General features: G+C 36.3%; 1 protein-coding gene across 1 annotated transcript in view; it reads right to left on the reverse strand.

Moving 5' to 3' along the window:
* The window catches only part of LOC113516321 (homeobox protein invected-like), a 91,936-nt gene that overhangs the window by 3,004 nt on the left and 63,547 nt on the right, over positions 1 to 25,385 (reverse strand). The window contains exons 4-5 of the mRNA XM_052901102.1: positions 11,374 to 11,409; positions 142 to 248 (exon numbers count right to left, since the gene is read on the reverse strand). Coding sequence (XP_052757062.1) covers positions 142 to 248; positions 11,374 to 11,409 — 143 coding nt within the window. The remainder of the gene's footprint in view (positions 1 to 141; positions 249 to 11,373; positions 11,410 to 25,385) is intronic.

Below are 25,385 nucleotides of genomic sequence, written 5' to 3' on the forward strand. Positions count from 1 at the left end.
GCTGTAGTCAAGCGCAATCAACGCTTAGCTATCATTACTGATCTGGATTTTACTGTACTGAGTTCTAATGATATTTGATTCCCTCTGTCTAACTCGCAAACAACTTGATGTGAAGAAGAGAAAGTAAATCGAAGTTCTTGCCTTTAGTCTAGCGAGTTGCGGGCCCGAGAAGGCGGTTCTGGGTCGTTTCTCGTCGGTCGCGCCGCCGGTCTCCCCCGGCGGCTTCTTCGGCCGTCGAGTCCGTGGACCTGAACACAGGAGAGTCTTTTACATCATCTACTATAAAGTTCAATTGAAATAATCATTTTCGGTCCAGTCGTTGTACAAGAAATAGGTTATTAATGGTCCATTGTGAAGGTATAGCTTTTACCAAGCCCAAATTTAAGCACAGTATTCATGAAACTGAACAATCCTCCCCAATAATTTTTGGAATTTCCGTACAAACCTGCGTGGCTTGTTACGTGATCGATTTAATATCATCATTGCCATATTTGTCGTTAATTGTCCAAAGGCTGAACATGGACCTCCTCCTATTGGGGGATTTTTCCAATAGCTGCCACGCTTGACATTTCGAGTTGACAAATGCAGTTAGGCTTTGATGTTTTAAGAGGTATGCTGCTGTCCTTCCTTCGACCATAAAGTTTCCTTAGTCGCATCTTACGATATTCATGAGAAAGGAAGGGGTGGTTCACTCTATAATGGGAGCACACAGTGAATTGTCGATATAGAATGAGAGGTTGAAAAATATTCTCCGATTGTGACTGTTCTTTTTAGGCAAACTGTTCAGTTTCATTAATACTATCATTGGGTTTCGGCTCCAGATACCCTTTACGACTGTTTTAATCAGAACTGTATATATTAAGGATTGCCGTGTCGTCCTGACCTAGAATGGGCCACCCTTTCCTTTCCCGCAGGTGTCGTAAGAGGCGACTAAGAGAGTTTACTGGTTGAGGGATGCATGACAGCGTCCTTTTTAAAACATCACCAAAGTTAAATGCGGTTGTCAACCCAACTGCCAAGCATGACAAATACTGGAAAATCTCCCCCTTTATGAAGGAAGCCTATGTTCAGAGGTAGACAGTTACCGACTGGTATGATGATAAAGGACTCTTGAATGCAAGATTTACAGAGTATTTTACTTTACGTAAACACTTTTTTGCTGATGACTATGCTCCAAGATCAACATAATTATATAATACGTTTGATTGCGAGTAAATTGGTTCACTCCAAATTCGCCCCACTAACAGTGTAGTAATCCACTACATTGGTTGGTTACTATGTTTGGTAACCAACCAATGTAGTGGATTTAGTTACTAGTAAATAACAAACTTAAGTAAATAAAAATTAAAAGCCACTTGCTTTTAATTTTTGTTATTATTATTTACACACACATTTTTAGTTATAACAAAAAAAGCAATCATATCTATAGATAGGTACACAAACAAACACAATTAGGCACAATAAAAGCAAATCGAACATATACAAATTAAAATAAAAACCACAATACAGATAAGAAAGTCTCAGAAACACTGAAACCCTGAATCGTCCCCTTTTCTTAAAAAATATTTTGAGTGGCCCACTCACCACAAATTTAATTAAATTTAATTAATTAATTAAAAAATATATTTAATAATAATAAGATATCATTTTTTTGGTCTTTTTATTTAGTTTTTTATTTGTTATTAGTTTTGTTATTTAATGGGTTCAGTAGAATTGGTGAGTGGAGCTAGATAAATAATTAAGGGGTGAGATTTTCAGAAGTCCAATGATTCCGAGACGAGTAACGAAGCGGAGAAACACACAACAATAAAATCACATTACAATACACAAACACAAAAACAAACAATGCAAAATAGAAAAGTGCTTTCTGCACTTTTCTATTTTGCATTGTTTGTTTAAAAAAATTAACCAAAATTCGTTACGATTGAATAATTTTACGCTGCTTGTTTTTATAGATATAAACTACTAGCGAACCGCCCCAGTTCCGCACGGTTTTTTAACCGACTTCAAAAAGAAGAAGGTACTCAATTCGGTTGTATTTTTTTTTTATTTGTCACCTCATAACTCCATCAGTTGTGAACCGATTTGGAAAATTCTTTTTTTATCTTTTTTTTTTTTATTTTATTATCAATAAAAATACAAGTTACAAAATTTATGTTCCATTAGCATTTAGAAACCACGTAGGTTTATATTAATCTGAATCTGGTTATATTTATTTATTTACTTAATACTTTATTGTGCACACTAATTGTACATAAAAATATGACAAAGGTATTCAAATGTACAAAGGCAAGCTTAACTCTAAAAGAGTTAAGTTCCAGCAACACCCAAAGTGGAAAGGAGCATCAATGTATTTCAAGATTGGGACCCTGTTTTTTTATACAACTTAGAATGGCAAACAAGCTGACGGCCCACCTGATGGAAAGTGGTAACCGTCCCCTATAGACATGAGCAGTACCATGAAAATAACAGAGTACACTGTTTCGTCCATGATACCCCCCATGCGTTGCCATTCCTGAGGACTCGGGTGTTATTCCTCTGTACCCAGTAAATTCACGCCATATCGGTGATAAAAATTTAATCAAAGACAGTTCAATAGTTTAAATTTTTGACTTAAAATAATTGATTTGTCACAATTGAGGTCTTTTTTTATAGAATCCAACTTTTAATTATTAAACTCCCGTATTCATGAAATCGTCTTCCAACATCGACGTGTCTAAATGCAAGAGCTCCTTTACAAACAGCTACCGATTAAATAGAGCTGGCATATTAACGTAAGCGTTCCCACGATGCATTGCCGATGCAAGCGTACGATGCAATATCTTAACCAATTCACTCAAGCGCTTATACACAAGCGCAGTTGTGATACATTTAAAATTGGTCAAAATATTGCACCGTGCGCCTGACCGTGCTCGTTCTCGGACACCTGTAAAAGCCTGTGAAGTTAAAACACATTATACAAACACAAAACCTCCTTCTTTGCAGTTGGTTTCTTTTATGAGTGATAGTGGTAATGTTGGCGTAAACCACCAACAAATGCATTCCCAAAGAGGGTTTTTTTCTTGATGGGTGAAAATGGTATGGTAACCCCGTCTGCGCTGACGGGATACGCTAGCGGAGCACCAGTGAAGGGTGATAGGTGAGAATGAAAACAGGCCAGTTAGCCTATCATGATGAATTCATCAGGAATTAACCATGATAGTTTCCAGGGAGAACCGAGAGGAGGTCGACCTGGTTGGATATATTCCTAGCAATGGGATTTTCAGTCTCCATTACTAACAATCCCTTTCCCCCCTCCCAAAGAGGGTTGACGTCAGGCAGGTGACCGGTCGTAAAACTATAAGCCAAATCTTTTTGTAATATGGATAAAACCATATTACGCCGACCCCATATAATAATTGAGATACGGGTCGGTAGAAGAAGATTGGTATGATAACCCCGCCTGCGATATCGGTTCACACTGGCGGGGCACCAGTGACAGGTGACAGATGAGGATGAATGCAGGTCAGTTAGCCAATTCTGACGAATTCTACTAGAATAAATGACGATGGTTTCCAGGGAGAACAACGTGGAGGTCGACCTGTTAAGGTATATTGCTAGTAATGGTATTTATAGCTATTTGACCCCGTTACTAACAATCCCTTTCCCCCCTCTTTGCAGTTGGTTAAGGTGCTTTGCCTTTAGCTTTGCCAGAAGATCCCACACTTGGCAGGCGCTTTGGCGATTATGGTTAGGTTTTTTTTTTGATGGGTGAAAATGGGATGGAAAATGGCCTGCGCTAATGGGATACGCTGGCGGATGTTATTATGTCCACAGTCATGTCTATAGGCGACGGTTACCACTTTCCATCAGGTGGGCCGTCAGCTTGTTTGCCAATCTAAGTAGCATAAAAAGAAAAAATAATCGCCTACACAATCGTATGGATTATTCCGATTAAATGGACACGCGATTAATCGAATAAATCGATTATTTTGTATTATTAAAATGCAAATAACATATTTCGATTTGGAACAAGCTGACCGCTGCCATTTGACCCACCTGCTGGCACTTTCCACTAAGTGGTGCCCTTTGCCTGTACCAAACATTGATGCTCTTAAAATATTTTGCTTATCTTCCTGATAAGAAAGGTCGGGGCGAATTGGATTAGTAATGGGGTCTAATAGCCTTATAGCTAGCAATATACTCTCTATACTATATAGGTCGACTTCTGTGTGGTCCCGGCATAGAATGGACCACCCCCTTCCTTTCCTATAGGTGTCGTAAGAGGCAACTAAGGGTATTTAATGGTGGAGGGATGAGCAGCGGCGTTCCACTTAATACATCACCAAAACCTAACTGCAGTTGCCAAACGTGGCAATTACTGGCGAAACCTCCCTTATGGGAGAAGTCTGTGTTCAGCAGTAGACAATTAACAGCTGATATGATGATGATGAGGTCAACTTCCACACGGTTCCTACTGGAAACTATAGCGCTTAATTCATGACAGCCCACCTGATGGAAAGTGGAACAATGCTCGTTGAATTCGTCACGATGGCTTAACTGACCTGGTTCATTTTCACCTATCATCCTTCACTGGTGCCCCGCCGGTGTATACCGATAGCGCGGGCGGGATTACTATTTCATTATCACCTATAAAAAGCACACCCTTCAAACCGAAACACAGCATATTCATGGAATATTCATGCATACTCATGTTTACAGGCAACGATCGCCATCTTAATAAGTTTTTTTTTTAATGGATGATAATGGAATGGTAACCCCACTCGCGCTATCGGTATACACCGGCGGGGCACCAGTGAAGGATGATAGGTGAGGATGAAGTAGGTCAGTTAGCCCATCGTGACGAATTCAACAAGAATTGTTCACGATGGTTTCCACGGGGAACCACGTGGAGGTCGACCTAATAAGGCATATTGCTAGCAATGGGACTGTCAAACTCCATTACTAACAATCCCTTTCCCCCCTATCTTAATAAGTTGATATGGTCGTTCTTTTTAATTCAAATATGGTTACAAATTGCATTTCTCTATAGATAAATATACATACACAAAACAACAAAAAAAAATTCAAACACAAAACAAACACATTATCGTGCAAGAAACAATCAAGTTTTTACAAATTACATGCAACTGTGTGGTCGTGGTCGGCCAGTGGTCGAAATTCGACAATAACATATATTGTAATAAATGAATTTATTATGGTTACGTTTGACATTCAGTGAGACTATAGACAAATAATATTAACAGACAAACAATATTAATCTATTCTCAATTCAACCGCAGACTTTAACAATAAACAAAAGAGTATATATAAGCGTGTGTGTGTGTCAAATACATGGTAGTGTGTGTAATGTTTTTTTATTGATTTTATGTTTTTTTATGCATAATTTAAAAAAAAAAAATTATCATTCTGCTATCCTTCTCTATATAAACTATAAGTGTGCCAAATTTCATACTCCTCCGTGCGCGCAATTTTCGTAAAAAGGGGTACAAGGTTTTGCTTCACGTATTAATAAATAGATTACATGCCATTAGAATTAGTTCTATGCACTTATATATGTATCACATCTCCTACATTTAGAACTAACAAAATTTCTCATCGTGCCTCCCACCAAATTGTTTATAATTACTCCTCTCCATCCAAAGGTTGCCTGCAAGAGATCGCTCTTAGCGATAAGGTCGCCCATTGTTTTCTCATTGTGATTATTTCTTGTAATTGTTTATATTTATAATAAGTTTACTATTGTAATCTTTTGGAGGAAACAATAAAGAGTATCTATCTATCTATTTCTCTACATAACCATAAAAAAATACTTATTTACAAAATATAGTATGTGGAAGGAATCAAATTTTTTAAAGGAAATTTCTTTATTGTATCAGCCGTCTGTACACTGCTAAACATAGCCTCCCCCAAGGGGAATTTTGTCAATAGTTGCCACGTTCGGCAAATCGGTTGCCAACTGCACGACTGTTAGTAATGGAGAGGTCAGTCCTCATTGCTTACAATATACCTCCACGCAGCTCCTGGAAACCATCGTGACTAATTTATCGTTGAATTCGTCACGATGGACTAACTGACTTGCCTTTTCATCCCCACCCATCGTTCCCCACTGGTGCTTTGACTGTGTATACCGACAGCGCGAGCAGGGTTACCATTTAATTATCATTTATTAAAAAAATCGCAGTTTGGGTTTTGGAGATGTCTTAAGCCCTCCCTTTGTCGCCTCTTACGACACCCACGGGAAAGGATGGATGACCCATTCCATGCTGGGACCTACACGGCTATTTTTTGATTGATAATTTTGAAGTAAATTAAATGTATTATTTATTTTAAAGCTTCATTGTTCTCCATGTGAAATGCAATATAATAAAAACTAAAATTTACAAAATAAATAAAATATATATTACGTTACGTTTAAATACACGTTATTTAAAAAATTTACCACGATGGTTTCTTTGGGGTTCAGATGGAGTTCAACCTGACGGGTATGCCACTGTTAGATTACAAGCACTGGGTTAATTTTTTATAGGTGAAGAAGGAATGGTAACCGCGCTTGCAGCGGTATACGCTGACGGGGCACAAGTGAAGGATGATAGGTGAGGATGAAAGCAGGTCAGTTAGACCATCGTGACGAATTCAACAAGAGTTAACCGCGATGGTGTTTTAGTAGGAACTCTACGTAGGTACCTCTGTCCCATTCGTGTTTCAACCGTGAAGCAGTCGTGTTTGCATGACTGTGTTTCGGTTTGAAGGGTGGGATATGGCGTGAATTTACAGGGTACAGAGGAATAACACCCGAGTCCTCAGGAATGGCAATGCATGGGGGGTATCATGGGTGAAACAGTATACTCTGTTATGTCCATGATAATGCTTATGTGTATAGGCGACGGTTACTACTTTCCATCAGGTGGACTGTCAGCTTGTTTGCCATTCTAATTTGTATAAACAAAAACAATTCTGTAAAACAAATAACTGACAATAGCCACCTAGCAAACATAGTTTTTTTACATCAAAATAGACAGTACAAAATTAAATGAAATGTATCTACTTATATCTCTTACTTATATCTCTGGTGTTGTTTTTGTGTTGTAAAGTGTTGTTTTTATACTTTTTCAGACAATGTTTTAAACTTTTCTCCCCGTAAGAACCATCCTTGTAGTTCAAGGAATATTCTAAAAAAAATCAGCGAAATCGGTTCAGCTATTCTCGAGATTTGCACCCAGCATCACATTCAGTGATTCATTTTTATATTATATGTAGATTCATGCATTAATTGTCAATTCAGTCGCCATATTATATTTAATTATATTTTGCAATATAATTGTTCGTTTTTAAATTGATTTGTCTTGCAATAATTTCGATTTACATTAAATAAATAAATAATAATTTAAAATATTATATTAATCATATATTTATTTCTTTTTTTTTAAGTATGCATCAATATCTAATTTATTTATTTATTTATCTCTTTATTGCACCAAAAACATAAAAATATTATAAACATTAAACAGTTTGGAAATATTAATGTTAAAATATTGTTCCTTTGGACTTTTATGATAGGATGTATGACGAAGGTAATGTTAAACTCCATTTATTGGTCCGATTTTGCTATAAACAAAAATTCACATTGCTATAAACAATTTCGTGTTTTTGTTCATAACGAAATTAACCTAGTTAATGGAGCTTAACATTTCGTTCGTCATAAATCTTAATATAAAACTCGAAAAGGAACGATATTATAGTATTATTAATATTTTTAAACAGTACATAGTATCATGTAATTTTAATATAAAATTTGTGTTTCGTTCGAGTCCGAAATTTCGGAAAACATTTCATGGTAGACCCGCAGATGTTTATCATTCGCAATTTGTTACGTACGTAAAAACACGACCGACGGAAACACAAATGTACCTAACTATTTTGTAATTCATGACCACGTCAACAGGTTTTATATCACTGCAATTAACAAAGCAATGAAATTAATTTAATTGGATTATTTGCAAGTAAAATATGATATAGTCAAGTTTACTGTACCGTCCAAGATTTATATGAGAATAATAGATTTTTTTTATACAACCTAGAATGGCAAACAAACTGACGGCCCACCTGATGGAAAGTAGTAACCGTCGCCTATAGACATGATCAGAGAGCCTACCATGAAATGTTTTCCGAAATTTCGGATCCGAACGAAACAAAAATTTGATGCGAAAATTACATGATACGTACCGTTTAAAAATATTAAAAATGCTAAAACATCGTTCCTTTGAACTTTTATGATAGGATTTATGATGAACGAAATGTTAAACTCCATTTACTGGGTCGATTTCGATACGAACAGAAACACGAAATGGAGTGCGAAAATTCGGAATTTCATTTCATGGTAGACCCCCAGTACCATGAACATAATAGAGTATACTGTTTCGCCTATGATACCCCCCATACGTTGCCATTCCTGAGGACTCAGGTGTTATTCCTCTGTACCCAGTAAATTCACTGCCATATCCCACCCTTCAAACCGAAACACAGCCATGCAAACACAACCGCTTCACTATTGAAACACGAATGGACCAGAGGTGCCCAAGCAAATGACTTTTGTACAAAGTCTTCCCTCTGGTGAAATGCAGTTAGTTGTTTTATTAAAGAAATCTATAACTGTAAAAAAAAAAAAAAAACCTGGCAACCTATTACTACGAGTCGTCAAAACATCAAATTAACTACCCGATCGAGTCGAGCGTTTAACGTTTTTTCCCCCACAAAAACTGTCTCCAAATGTCGATGGTATTGAAGAGGTAAGTGCAAACTGCATTTAGCGAGCGAGTTCCGTACAGGCCCTTATAATAAATGTTATAAAAATAATAAATCAATCATCATGCAATAAATATATTAAAATTGTAACTGGTTGCTGTCTGTACATGGAAGATATATAAGAAAAACTATTATAGGGGGGCTTTATGAACACAATAGAACACAAAATAATGATTAGAATTTTTGTCTGTATGTCTGTTTATCTGTACGTTTAAAAGCTAGTAATATATAATATAGATTCATTTGCTTTTTTGTCGACTATTAAATTAAGAAGGTTCTGACTGAAATACATTTATTTTTTTGCATTTATGTAACGCAATTACGTCGCTAATTCGATAGAATATAATGGAATAGACTGAAGTAGAATGAATGAATGAATGTGTACACTTTATTTGCATTATACAATATAGGGAATAAGCAAGATAATTTACAAACACAACGATACAGTTGTATAAGTACAGTGAGGCGGTCTTATTGCTGAGAGCAATCTTTTCAAGACAAGAATTGAGTAGAACGAAGTAGAATGGAATGGAATAAAATGGGATAGGCTGGAACAAAATGGAATAGACTGGAATAGAATAAGATAAACTGGAACAGAATGGAATAGACTGGAATAGAAAGGAATAGACTGGAATAGAATGGGATACACTAGAATAGAATGGAGTAAACTGGAATAGTATTCTATTGAATGGAATGGGGTGGAATAGGATGAAATAAAATGGAACAGAATGGAATAGGAAGGAACAGAATGAAATAGGATAGAATAGACTGAAATAGAATGGAGTAAGATGGTATAGACTACAATAGAACGCTTTATTTGCTTTTGCGGTGGCATAGTTCTTATCTAATAAGTAAACAGGTCTATATTCAGTTAATATTACGCTAGAAAATTATATAGTGTTTTTTTTTAATTTAAAATTATTCAAAAGGAACCCTAAAAATAGTCCAGGAGCCACCACCAATCATTTGTTACAATGTTAACTCGATTAAGTAAAAACTCATAACACTTTTTTGTCCAACAGCAGCGCGATTGGACTCCAATTTTGAACAGTCATTTTAGTTTCTTTTTTTTTTTGATGTAAAAAATTTGTCTATGGTTAAAAAGATCGTTTGACATCACATCGCAGATATAAGGTTAACAATATTGTTTTTTTATATAGTTTTGAAAGTGTCAAACGAACCAACAAATGGAAAGTGGTAACTGATAATTTTTTTTTTAATAGATGATAATGAAATGGTAACCCCGCCTGCTCTATTGGTATACACCGGCGGGGCACCAGTGAGGGATGATAGGTGAGGATGAAACAGGTCAGTTAGCCTATCGTAACGAATTCAACAAGAATTGTTCACAATGGTTTCTAGGAGGAACCATGTGGAGGTCAACCTAATAGAGCATATTGCTAGCAATGGGGCTGTCAAACTCCATTGCTAACAATCCCTTTCCCCCCATATTAACTATAGTCCCGTCATAGAATAGGCCACCCCTTCCTTTCCCGTGGGTGTCGTAAGAGGCGACTAAGGGAGGGCGAGGGATGGGCAGCAGCGTCCCTCTTAAAACATCTGTAAAGCCTAACTGTAATTGCCAACCGGTCAGTTGTGGCAACTATTGGCAACCCCCCCCCCCCATTATGGGGGAAGCCTATGTTCAGCAGCGGACAGTTAACGGCTGTATCGTCGTCATTTATCAATAATAATAAATGACACTTAATCACGGTTTGATTCGCCTGCTCCTCAAGCCAGGATACCATGTGTTATGAGGCACCTGGCAACAAACATCTGAGGACACAATCCAGAATACCGTCTGTACATTGATGGCGGGAAAAAGGTCATCGCCCATTTCGATATCGCCCATATCGGTCGGATATCTATTTTCGAATATGTTAAAAGTCTGTTATCCAATATTATTTTTTGGATAACAGACTTTTAACATATTCGTTATTGGACCACTATATAGATATTGTAACTGAAATATATAGATATTACTATATATTACTCATCCTCTTATTATGAGTGTTTACGCCCGTAATTGCGACGTTTCCGCACTTTGGTAAGCTGTATTTATGAACGTCTTAAAATCTGACAGCTTCACAGAGTAATTTAAGTCTGCAATCTGTCATAAGACCATAGACAAAACTGGCCAGTATGTAGTCACGCACTCAACTTTGTCAATTTTTAATCATTACGGAATATACTGTGTCACGCATGGCACCTACCATGGGGGATTATGACAGATTTACCCATTTTAATATACCCATTTTAGATATACCCATTTTAACTATAACTGAATAAAGTAATATTTATATAGGAATAGGAAATAGGTATTGGCGACCCGCACGCATGCTAAAGATAAATGAGTTAAGGGGCCGCCTGAAAATCAGCGCTATATAGGTACATCTCGCTGGAGCTGTACATATATAGCAACAGCTGAGGCGGCTCCAGCAACCAGCAACTTTGTTTTTTTTTGTTGTTTTAATTTTTATTTTCTTAATAAAGGTAATAAAGGCTATATATCTATCTATATTATTATTTTTGTAAAATAAAAAAAATAAATAAATGGAATATCCTCACGTGGTAGCCGTGAGCCGGTCCCGTACTTACTTCGTCCTATAACAAAAGAGAAGAAAAATATTAGATACACATACACATAAACTAAATATTACATTCAAAATTAAAAACTATAAAATAAAAAAAAAAAACATACGTCACCAGTGGGAGAATTTGTACAAAAGTCATTTGCTTGGCCACCTCTGTTCCATTCGTGTTTCTACCGTGAAGCAGTTGTGTTTGCATGGCTGTGTTTCGGTTTAAAGGGTGGGCTATGGCAGTGAATTTACAGGGTACAGAGGAATAACACCTGAGTCCTCAGGAATGGCAACGCATGGGGGTATCATGAGCGAAACAGTATACTCTGTTATGTCCACGGTACTGCTCATGTCTATAGGCGACGGTTACCACTTTCCATCAGGTGGGCCGTCAGCTTGTTTGCCATTCTAAATTGTATAAAAATTATTTGGTCTGCAGAAGAATATAGGCTACTTTTTATTCCGGTCACACGGACGAAGTCACGGGTGAAAGCTAGTGGTGTTTAATTAAAAACCGCATAAGAGAGGTATGTCAATGATACGTTACGCCATCGATGGAGTGAGGACCACCCATGAGTTCACTATCGCTAAATTAAGACATTACATGGTAATTATAATGGGCACCATAGAACCGGTACCTGTATTATTTTTTGATGGGTGAAAATCGTATGGTAACCCCGCCTGCGCTAACGGGATACGCTGGCGGAGCACCAGTGAAGGGTGATAGGTGAGAATGAAAACAAGCCAGTTAGCCTATCATGATGAATTCATCAGGAATTAACCATGATAGTTTCCAGGGGGAACCGCGAGGAGGTCGACCTGGTTGGGTATATTGCTAGCAATGGGATTCTCAGTCTCCATTACTAACAAACCCCCCACCTTGTATTGTTGATATACAGACTATTTAAATCAACTGAAATATACGTAAACTAACTGGATAGGGGCAAAGGATTGTTAGTTGTCCTCACCTATCACCCTTCACTGGTGCCCCGCCAGTGTATATCGATAGCGCAGGCGGGGTTACCATTCCATTATCATCCATTCAAAAAAAAGTCCCCAATAACTAACATTTTATCTATCTTGTCAATTACATAACAAATCTCGTACCTATTCTCCCATAAAATTACAACCTTCCGGTTCCGGGTCTAAATTTACATTTTACAATCATAATCGTAGCTTCCGGTTTGAACCGACTACCCTTTGAAGCCACCGCACTTATGAGCCATAACCCATAAAACCACGATGGGTCTAAATAAACAGCCTCCAATTACCACTTATAGGTAATTAATAAAACGAAATAAAAAAAAATACAATAACACACTCTAATAACATAGCGATAAAGTCGAGAATCGTCATCTGTGAATTGCAATTATTTCAATTTATTAGCGTATTGTCGAGCGAACAAATACGACCCGTACCGTTTAAGAAATAAAGTTGAAAATCCTAGAGCTTATATCGCCGTCTCATACTCGGAAAGTCTAACATAATTTTCAAAGAAATACAACTTTTAAATAATCTTTATGAAACAAAATTAACAATCGACCGTGTTAACTTTTAAAAATTCGAATTTCGAATGCGAACGTTCGGAATTAAAATTTTTGTAAAGCTGGAATTAAAAATAGGTGTTGTTTTTAATGGAATATCGACTTTATAATTATTATAGTAGAGAGTATTAATTCGTATGGCGTACAGTGCCAGGTTGTTTATCTGTTAAACAGTAATAATGGTCAGTTGTTCAGAGCAAATGTCTTCATTATGGACTTCGTTGGTGGCTTAACCGATTGCGGCCAATAAAGTGTGTTTGTATTTTTTTTATAAGAGATTTAATGAATTTTACTTTGTAATTTTGATAGGTTGGCCTTTATTCGGTGCATAGCATTCAGCAAGATTAGTACAGTTTTTTCCAGTGTTGCAGATTTGATAAATAGAACATCGATCCATCAAAAACGTCCGCTGATTATTTTTTTTAATTGGATTCAAAATTTCCCCGATTTAGTCGAATTTTACATTTGTATTTAGAACTTTTTTTTATACATTATAAATATACATACATTATATAGTTAATTACATGTAGTAATTAATATGGCGGCTATTTTAAATAATTTAAAAACCTAAACATATTATAAGTCTATTCGTGTACAACACAGGCGGCCTGGAAACACTTGCCACCAGAGGGCGACACCTTCTCACGAGTCATAGTAGTATTTGGTAATTATTTTGGTAATGCAGCAATTTAAACTGCCTCATCTTGCAATAACCTATATTACTGTCTCTCTATAACATGTGAAAGATATTTTTGAAATCTAGGAGTATTAAGTAGTTTTTGATTTTACCAATTACACAAAAATAAACAATCAGTCAGGCCCATGCTCGCGTTACAGCTGCTCATGATTAAGGGTCACGAATTGTTCCCGAAACCAGTCGAACTTTCTCGATCTAATGGCACGTAAATCAAACCGGTAGTTACTACATTAAAACAAATAAACATATAAAAAAATCAAATTCTAAACATTAGAAACAATTATCCGTGTGCGACGACGCGTGAAAAGACTAGTCTAAATGGGTAAGTTAACCCAAATCTACTGTAACATAATACTTATTACTCTATAAATATTATGTGCAAATTTATACTCGGTATAATGTTGTTTGGAATTTGTACCGTACACACGAACTTAAAGGATGTCGAGCAAGTTCGTTTCCATAGAACTAAAGAGCCTCCATTCATCTAGAGGGCAGCACTGTCGTTATTATCTGTCAATATTCAAAAACAATTGAATTTTTTTTTAATTATATATTTCTTTCTCAAACATGCTTGGAAATGTGAGCATTATTTTGAAAATTTTCTCAGAGATAAATCAAAATTGCCGTACTGGCCAGATACATGCGGGCAGCGGCCGGCAAAAGTTATATGAAAATCCATATCTGTCGTGTTTTGCGGCCAGATAAAATACTACGTAAACTCATATCTGTCCTGTAATTTAAAAATGGAATGACCTTTTACTTCGAAACATGGCTACCAAGGAGGTAACTAATAAAAAGAATTGGCTTGCAAATAGAAAGCTGTTTATTGAAAAAAAAAAACAAAGGAACATTATGGCGCGTGAAAAATTATAATTTGTTATTCGTCATTGAACTTAAAAAGTAAAATTGTGTTTTTGATTTCCGCGCATTGTTTGACAAAAGTACTATACGATGGACTCACGTATGTGTGCCGCGGCTACGCCTCGGCCCACAATTGCACGTTAGTCCATCAATGCCTCAGTTGCTGGCCGCTGCAGTAATGTACTTTATATTGTTCTAATGGATGCATATTAGTGTAATTTGCTAATACAAATTATTACAATCCTAATTTTAACCTATTTCTTAACAGTTGTTTCATAAGTACAGTACAAAATTGTCATAAATAAGAACCAACGTAACCGACATAGCCCAAAGGATAAGCAATCTGAAGTGGCAGTGGGCTGGTCACATAGCTCAAAGAATCGACAACCGATGGTTCTTGAGTGACTACCACGTAAGAGCAAAAGCAGTATAGGACGTGCCCCCACTTGATGGAGTGACGACCTCAAATGCATTGCAGGTGTCTCAAGACCGTTCTTTATGGCAGACTATGAGGGAGACTTATGTCCAGCAGTGGACGAATAATGGTCGAAATAATTAATAATTAATATTTTATACATACATACATACATACATACATATCTGTCACGCCTGTCTCCCATTAGGGTAGGCAGAAACAATGGAACGCCAAATGCTTCGATTCAAACAAACCTCTTTCGCTTCTTCCACATTCATCAATCTTGTCATACACGCTCGTCGGTTACGGGTACTTTTAATTTGGCCCTTCTTCAGCACGTCGCCTATTTGGTCGACATACGTCCGTCTAGGGCAGCCCCTACCGACATCTCCATTCATTCTTGCTCGATAAATCTCTTTCGTAATTCTTCTTTCATCCATCCTCTCTAAATGACCAAACCAACGCAACATTCCTTTATACATATATATGTAAATACTCAACATAGATTGCTTAGCGATAAGGCCTCCTTTTGTACCATTTCCTATTACAGTTAAATGTATTTACTATTTTATAAATGGTGCAATAAAGTGTAAATAAATAAATAATTTGACTTTGTATTAATTAAAAGAGGTTGCGTTTTCCTAAAAATAAATTAATTAATTAATGAAGTCGCTATTGCTACAATTCGAGAGTGCGAAACGTCTCAATTCCAATATCGATCTATTGGAATTTATTTCAAGAGTCTCTATCTCCCGCAGTATCGACATTGTCCATGCCGACTAGTTGGCCATTCTACACGCCCATGTTGAACATAAACTAGCAAAATCCATCTAGAAATCCATCTCCTGCTTATGTAAATTTTATTACAACCGACATTTCATAAATTACCTTACTCTGACATTAATAGCTTTATTATCTGTGCGTCGCCTTAATGAGCGGCCATGTTGGCATTTGACAGTTATATTTTTTTATTCTAATTAATTATGTATGAATAGGAATAATTATTATAATGCCAATAATGCCTATGGATTACATTTTTATTTTTTTTTAATGATGAATAAATTAAATGGGGGCGGTTTGTGCGTAAAATGGTAACGTAGTAGAACCATTGAAAAAGTAAAAAAGAACTATTCTTTTATCTATGGTAGAATTGTTAGCTAAATAATAGATAACGTTGGATTGTAAAAAATATTTAGACATGTTGAATGCTATATTCACCACAGTATTGACAAAATGTTTCTGACTACCCCATTAGGAATTATATCCGCGAAAATACTTTTTTATTATAGACTTAATTTCTTATTGCTATTACTAGCAAAAAAATATATAATCAAATAATAAAAAAACTATTCATTTAATATATTTTTTTAAATCGTTTGTAAAATAAGACTAAGCTGTATAGTCAAACGCCCATTGCCTGACCCATCTAGAGAAAAATGGGGCATGGAAAAAAAATTTTAAACAGTCGTACATTACTATTCTATTAACTAATATAATAGCATTATATAATCTGTGCTACAACTCGTAATTAGTTCATATTATCGTTTTGATATACCACTAAGTGGTTGCATAGAAACATTTCCAGTTTCATCAATACAAGGATAGTGCCGACTCTCACATAACGTATTGATTATTTTTTCTGTGCATTAAAATGGAAACAAAAAAAAAAAAAAAAAAAAAAAAAAAAAAAAAAAAACAAGAAAAAAGCGCGGGAAACGTTTAAAAAAGCGGGAGTGTTTTTTGATCTTCTTTAAATTAATTTTATTTTTAATTATATAAGGATTAGTCTTATTTACATATTCTTATTAGACATTATGGATCCACCTATAGACCCTGGGGGGACAACCCCCCAGGTGTCTGCAAATATAACTATCCCATTTAATAATAGTTTTGATATATTGGGTGAATCTAGTATGGACACAGATGGTTCTAGCGTTGCAAGTTCTAAACGTAAGCGAGTACGTGGCGAACGTCGCATTTGCAAACATTGCAATAAAAAACGAAGGAGGCACACCAAAGGTCTCGAATCTAAAATTAAAGATAGTGATTGTCAATGTATTGAGGATGAGAATCAAACTCTAGTATCAATACCAGTTGTAAATAATACCGAGTCTGTTAAACCTGCTTCTCCACCCAGTACTTTAAGCAGAACTTTGTACAATGCCGAGGATGTAGCTCCTTATGTCGTTCATGTACAAAAAAATGAAACACATCCTAATGATAACACTACATTACATCCTATTGCATTTGGTCGCTTTTTACACACTAATAAGATAAATAATATAGTGAATGGTAGCCTCAAAAGAATAGGAAGAAACCGTTTATCGCTTTCTTTCTCAAATTTTGAAAATGCAAATGCATTTTTAAATAATAGTCACTTAGAAACACATAATTTTAAGGCATTTATACCTTCTTTCCATGTAACCCGTATGGGAATTGTGAGGGGTATTCCTAAAGATTGGACAGAAGAGGAAGTAATCCAAAATATATCAGTACCTATAGGTTGTGGGAGAATTCTAAAAACCAGAAGAATTAAGAAAAAGACCATTAATGAAGGACAACCAAGTTTTATTAATACTGAAACCATTGTTATTACTTTTGATGGACAAATATTACCAAAAAGAGTATTTATGTTTTACACATCATTAACTGTAGATTTGTACATTTACCCCACTATCCAATGCTATAACTGCTGTAGGTTCGGACATGTCAAGATGCAGTGTCGTTCAAATCCTCGGTGTTATAAATGCAGGCAAAATCATACAGGTGATAAATGTGAAGTAGATGAGGAAAATGTTTCTTGTATCTTGTGTAATGGTTCTCATTCAGCAATTAGTAAGAAATGTCCTGAATATGCACGTCAGAAAGCCATTAAAGAAACAATGGCCCACAGTTGTGTTTCTTATGCTGAAGCATCAAAATTTCATCCTCCCACTTCTAAACTATATTCAGATGTATTAACATCATCATCTCCGTCCAATAAATCTCATTTTCAATCTTCTTTCCTCAAAGAGAAATCATCATTACCACATATTCAATCATCATATAAAAAAACAGTTACACTTAAACCACGCACTCCTCAAAAAGCACAACAAGGATATGATCGTTCTGCCCATGAAGCCTTAGTTAAGGAATATAATATTCCTGCTCCCTCTAATGGTTGTGCATTATCATCAAATAATATTGACAATAATCAATCCATCTTTGATATTATTCTCATGCTTATTGAAGTGTTATCGCAATCGAAAATGATACAAACAACTTTACCACCGTCCAACGATGCCATTTACAATGTATTTTCTCAATTATTAACTTCTCACAATGGATTACAAAGTCCTAATAATTCAGTGGAACTGTCGTAGCATAACAAACAAGAAATCAGACTTATTTTATTTGATTAATAAATATAATCCTTTTATAATAGCTCTACAAGAGACTTGGTTAAAGCCAGGATATCCTTTTAGGATTTCAGGCTTTACAAGTCTCCGTGATGATAGAGCTGACGGATATGGCGGTGTTGCCATATTGGTCAAAAACTCCCTTCCTTTTTCTTCTTTTTCGCTTCCTGTATATAGCGGCATTAATGCAGCTGCTATAATTATAAATGGTATCTGTTTTGTTACTTTATATATTCCTGATCCTACATGCCAAATATATTCACAACTAGAACAATTATTTTCAATTTTACCTAAACCTTTTCTCGTAATGGGCGATTTTAATGCTCAACACCAATCGTGGGGCAGTTCTACTTCTAATTTTTATGGTGGAAAACTCCTGACGATAATTGACACTTACAACTTATGTATTATTAACTCAGATGTACCAACACGTAGAACTGCACCGAATGAAGGGTTTAGTGCTCCTGACATTTCAATATGTTCTTCTGATTTAGCTTCTTCACTGTCGTGGTATCCTCATTCCTCTACTTTCGGAAGCGATCACTTTCCCCTCATTCTTTCTTTTCCAATTTCCATTCCCTCAAGTCGAAAGAGTGGTCCTCGGCTTAAATATAATTTATCAAATGTAGACTGGAATATTTACAAACAATATTTAGATAATAAAATATCGGAGTTACCTATTGTTTACCATGGAAATGAACATCAATGTTGTAATGACTTGATGATAAATATGAAGGAGGTTGCTGATTTATTATTTCCTGTTAAAAATAGTGCTTCAGGGAAAATTCCCTCGCCACCTTGGTGGGACAAAGATTGTACGGAAGCAATTAAAAATCGTAAAGAGGCTGAAAAAAATTATAATAATTACATGACACCAGAAAATTTTGAAATTTACACCGCAGTTTCACGTTCTACTCGAAAACTACTGAAAAAAAAGAAATTAGAAGGCTGGAGAAGATTTTGTTCTTCTATCTGTCCAGAAGTTAATTCATCAGTCGTTTGGAATAATATTAAAAGATTCAGATCTGCCTTTAGTGATCATACATCACGTTCTGCACTCGATTTAACTTTAGCGAATAAATTTTTAGATCGCCTTGCTCCTAGTTATGTGCCGGAATGCCTTTACAATATTTCTCTATCCGTCTCTGACGAATTATTCGAACTTGACTCTCCTTTTACTCTAGTAGAACTTAAAGGTGTTCTAGCTTCTATTAAAGACTCTGCACCGGGAGAAGACGGTATACCGTATTCCTTTTTTAAAAATGCTAGCGATGCGACATTAATTTACTTTTTAAATATAATTAATTCCATAATTATTTCGGGAAATATACCTACTTCATGGAAGTCTCAGATTATTATACCATTTCTAAAGCCTCATAAACCACCTTCTGAACCATCTTCATACCGTCCTGTTGCACTTTCCTCTGTCTTACTAAAGCTAGCTGAACATTTAGTGAAAAACCGTCTAGAATGGTTTTTAGAAAGTAATAACTTACTATCCCCGAACCAGTTTGGTTTTAGGAAAGGTAAGAGCACCTTAGATAATGTGAGCATTCTTATTTCAGATATTCATATAGCTTTCTCACAAAATTTGTCAATCCTCTCAGCCTTTTTAGATATAAATTCTGCCTATGATAATGTAATAATTTCTATTTTAAAAACTAAATTACAAGCTCTAAATGTACCGGTAATGCTTTCTAATTTCATTATTAATATTTTATCAGAAAGAACAATATATATGAATTTAGATGAAGATACCAAATTATCTAGAACAGTATGGAAAGGCCTTCCACAAGGATCTGTTCTCAGTCCAATCTTATTTAACATATACACATACGATCTAGAATTATTCCTTGATAAATCCGTCAAAATTTTACAATATGCTGATGATCTTTTATTATATTTTATTGCGAAGTCCATAGAATCTGCTTCTGCCAAATTATCTGATTCATTAGATTTGTTAAAAACGTGGTTAGATGCAAATGGTCTTAATCTTTCTGTAACCAAGAGTAGTGTAGTTTTGTTTTCAAGAATGAGATCACCGCAACAAATTAAGGTGCTTTATGATAACTCATACATTCCTATAAAGACTGAAATTAAATTTTTAGGTATCGTGCTAGATAATAAATTAACAGGTCTGTCCCACTGTAATTATATTTCTACGAAATGTGAGCGTAACCTCAACATTCTTAGGTGCCTTGCTGGAGTTTGGTGGGGAGCACATCCCGTTTCACTAAAACTTGCTTATAATGGTCTTATAAGGAGTGTCATTGATTATGGAACTTTTTGTTAGCTCCAGGAAGTTCATTTGCTTTTAAGAAATTGGATTTAATTCAATCAAAGGCCTTGAGGATTATCTCTGGAGCAATGAAATCAAGTCCAATCAATGCTTTACAGCTCGAAGTTAGTGATCCACCTTTGGTTTTAAGAAGACAATATCTATCTGATCGCTTCTTTTTTCGTTGTTTACAATTATCTGATCATCCGCTTATTCAAAAGTTATCTCAACTACATATCTTTATTTCGTCTTCATCTTATTGGAAACATAAAAAACCTCCATGTTTAATACAAAGTTATGAAAAATATAAATCCATAGAATCTCCCACTTTTACATCGTCCTGTTTTCCCATTTATAAATGCTCATATCAATCTTTAGTTTTATCTCCTAATATTAAATATGATTTTGGGTTATTAAAAAATGATTCAGAATTGAATGCCAAATTTATGTTTATAACTGACATTGAATGGAATGAATGGCACTACATCTTTACTGATGCATCAAAACCAGACAATAGCGGTTGTGTAGGTGTGGGTGTGTTTCATTCACAATTTAATATCGTTCAAAAATTAAACTTCCACCGGAGTCTTCAGTTTTTACCGGGGAATGTTATGGTATTTTAAAAGCTGTAGAATATATACTTTTAATGAAATTACATAAGGCAATAGTTTTCACTGACTCTATGAGCTCTTTGCAAGCTCTAGCCAAATATCCGTTTAAATCAAAACCAGTTTATCCCATTATTTGTGACATAAGACAAAGTCTTTATCTTTGCATGTTGAGAGGGTATTCCGTTTCTTTTGCCTGGTTACCAGGACACAGTGGTATTAGCGGCAATGACAAAGCTGACCTTATTGCAAGAGAGGCTGTAACTTGTGGTGATATGTATCCGTATCATAATTACTGTAGTGACCTAGCTTGTCTCCCAAAAATATATTTAAGGTATGCCTGGAAGGAATATTGGGAAAAAACAAGTACAATAAAAGGAAGATTTTATCGCCTTATACAACCCGATATTCCTTTCAAACCATGGTTTTGTAAATTAAAGCTTGGAAAGACCGCAACAACTATTATAACTCGTATGCGTCTAGGTCACGTATGCACACCTTCTCATTTATACAAGCTTGGTATTGTACAAAGTTCGTCGTGTAATTGCGGTGCTGAAGTGGCAGACTTGAATCATATATTCTTCTCATGTTCTAAATTTGACCACACCTCCCTTTTTAATCATCTCCGATCCATCCGTGTTCCATTCCCAACTTCTATTCTTACTCTACTTTCTTCCAATGATCCTATTATCTATAAAATACTATCTTCATATATATATGATAACAATATTAAGATTTAGTTATATTACATGAATACATTTATAGTTGCATCAATTGCTTTTCCTATATATTTATAAGTATATTCTCATATGTACAAGTATATCCTTCATATCCTATAAATATCCTAGATCTAATCCTTATCCTTTCTAAATTCGTTTGTGTTAGATATTTTTATTACTATTATCGTTTCCCCGTTTTGTTCTTGGCAAAATACCCTAATATCGGGGTGAACGCCACAAAAAAAAAAAAAAAAAAAAAAAAAAAAAAAAAAAAAAAAAAAACAAAATGGCTTCATTTCTGTATCATTAAATTGGTAACAGCTAATTAAGGCTGAAATTAAGCGATACGCAGTTGTAAGATTGCTGATAATGTGGATTTTTGGAGATATTTAAGTATGGCATGCGTACGGTATGCCATTTATTCAACGGTCGAACATTTATGAGCGGGAACATGGTACATACTTAATAATTAAAAAGTGTGTCCAACAAAAAAAAAAAAACAGACTTCGATCGTGACAGAACCACTTATTTTGGTCAAAAACTTAAACTAACGAATCGATATTGTTAAAATTTCTATGCGACCAATGTGTAGGTATATTCTTTCAGATAAAAAAAGATTTTCCAAATCGGTTTAAAACTGACCAAATTTTTTTTTTGATGGGTGAAAATGGAATGGTGACCCCACCCGCTCTATCGGTATACATCGGCGGGGCACCAGTGAAGGATGATAGGTGAGGATGAAGCAAATCAGTTAGCCCATCGTGACGAATTCAACAAGAATTATTCTCGATGGTTTCCAGGGGGAAAGACGTGGAGGTCGACCTAATCGGGCATATTGCTAGCAATGGGGCTGTCAAACTCCATTGCAACAATCCCGCCAAACTGACCGAGTTATGAGGTGACAAACATAAAAAAATTATTCGAATTGTGCACCGCCTTCTTTTTGAAGTCGGTTGAAAATGGGATTTATACAGCATTAAATCCTGTCCTTTTTTTAATGGGTGAAAATGGAATGGTAACCGCGTTATTGGTATACACCGACAGGGCACCAGTGGAAGATGATAGGTGAGAATGAAGGCAGGTTAATTGGCCCACCATAATGAAATCGACAAGAATTAACCATGAAGGTTTCCAGGTGGAACCGCGTGGAGGTCAACCTAAGACCTAATACACCCGTATTGTTAGCAATGAGGCTACATTACTAACAATCCCCCCCCCCCCCCAACCCTGATGGTTGCAAAAAGAATTGTGAAAATCGATTCAAAATTGGCGCTATAACTGTTTACTCTGGGCGGAAAGGGATTGTTAGTAATGGAGACTGAGAATCCCATTGCTAGCAATATATAGATTTAAAAGAGTAACTGTTGAGTTTCTCGCGGGCTCTTCTCAACAGATGACGACCTTCTGAAGCCTGCAGTAGATTAAAAAAAAATGACGATTTAAATGTGCTTGTAAACAAGTATATTTGAATAAAGATTATTTGCATTTAATTATATGTAAATTTGATTATTTACTTGTGTTTTTTTTTTTAACTTTTCTTTAACTCACCGTTCCACGCACGGGCAAGAAACTCTGCTGTTTTTTTTTTTAATGAAATATGAGTTTTAAAAAAAAAGTAACAATTGAATAGATAAAATGACCATCACAAATTTAATATTGATTGAAAAAAAAAACAGACTAGAAGAATAGTGTTAATTTGTCTGGATTTTTACTGCACATAGAGTAAAAATTTTTTTTTATGGGTGAAAATGGTATGGTAGCCCCGCCTGCGCTAACGGGATACGCTGGCGGAGCACCAGTGAAAGGTGATAGATGAGAATGAAAACAGGCCAGTTAGCCCATCATGATGAATTCATCAGGAATTAACCATGATAGTTTCCAGGGGGAACCGCGAGGAGGTCGACCTGGTTGGATATATTGCTAGCAATGGGATTCTCAGTCTCCATCACTGACAATCCCTTTCCTCTCGGCCCATTGTGATGAATACACCAGGAATTCAGCACGACGGATTCTAGTGGGGACCACGTGGAGGTCGACTCTCCATGGTGTATTGCTAGCAATGGGACTGGTAGTCCGCATTACTAATAATCCCCTCCCCTCTTTTATCATAGGGTAGCCTAGTTTGAGTAACAAGCGATTGGGATGTCGTGCGGCACTTGTTGCTATTTCTATTCCTATCTATGCCCCAGCGAGACGTCAGTATGAGTATACTATACTAAGTACGAACTGTGTATATGTGCCTAATTTGAACTGCGTACTAACAGATGCGCGGGCACTGCGCCTATGGGTGGTCCGGCCACCCAGAGCGGCATAAAAACCATAGAGTCGATGCGTATTACATTTTTGAGCCACTCTCTCGAGAGAGGATGAGTTCCTCAACTCGTCTGCCTTTATCATCGTCGCCATATCAGCCGTTAACTGCTGAACATTGGCATTTACCAGAGGGAGATTTTGTACAAAAGTCGTCTGCTTGGACACCTCTGTCCCATTCGTGTTTCTACCGTGAAGCAGTTGTGTTTGCATGGCTGTATTTCGGTTTGAAGGGTGAGATAAGGCAGTTAATTTACAGGGTACAGAGGAATAACACCTGAGTCCTCAGGAATGGCAACGTATGGGGGGTATCATGGGCGAAACGGTATACTCTGTTATGTCCATGATACTGCTCATGTCTATAGGCGACGGTTACCACTTTCCATCTGATGGGTCGGCAGCTTGTTTGCAATTCTAAGTTGAATAAAGAAAAAAAATTGGACTCCAACATAAGAGGTTTTTGTCAGTAGATGTCGCGTTTGGCAGGCAAGCTTTTTCATGGATGATAATGGAATGGTAACCCCGTCTGCGCTAATAGTATGACGAGACACCAGTGATGATGATTGGTGAGGATGAAGTCAGGACAGTTGGTTTAAGGTTGTTGTTTGTTGGTTGTTGGTTGTAGGCGGTCCTCCACCGTGCGTTTTACAAGGCACTTTCTTCCACGCACAACCACTCTTTGGAATTAACTTCCAGCCGCAATATTTCCGAACCGATACGACAACATAACCTTCAAGAAAAGAGTATATTCCTTTTTAAAAGGCCGGCAGCACACCTGCAACGCCGTAGGTGTTGTGGGTGACCATGGACGGCGGTAGTCACTTACCATCAGGTGAGCCGCATGCTCGTTTGCCCCCTGCGTTGTAAAAAAAAGTTCTAAAGGAATGGAAACGGTGGGAAGGGATTATTAGTAATGTGGACTACTTTATTGCTAGCAATATCACATCAGAATCACAATATCAGCAATAGCACTATCAGGTCGACCTCCACGTGGTCCCCCCTGGCAACCATCGTGTTGAATTCCTGGTGCATTTATTACAATGAGCTAACTGACCTGTATTTTAATCTCACCTATCATCATTCATTAGTGCCCCATTAGATGGGGCATCAGCGTATACCGTTAGCGCGGACGGGGTTGCTATTTCATTATATTAATTAACAAAAAAGG

The sequence above is a fragment of the Galleria mellonella genome, unplaced genomic scaffold (genome assembly GCF_026898425.1).
Source record: "Galleria mellonella isolate WM207_F2 unplaced genomic scaffold, CSIRO_AGI_GalMel_v1 utg746, whole genome shotgun sequence".
Classification (NCBI taxonomy): domain Eukaryota; kingdom Metazoa; phylum Arthropoda; class Insecta; order Lepidoptera; family Pyralidae; genus Galleria; species Galleria mellonella.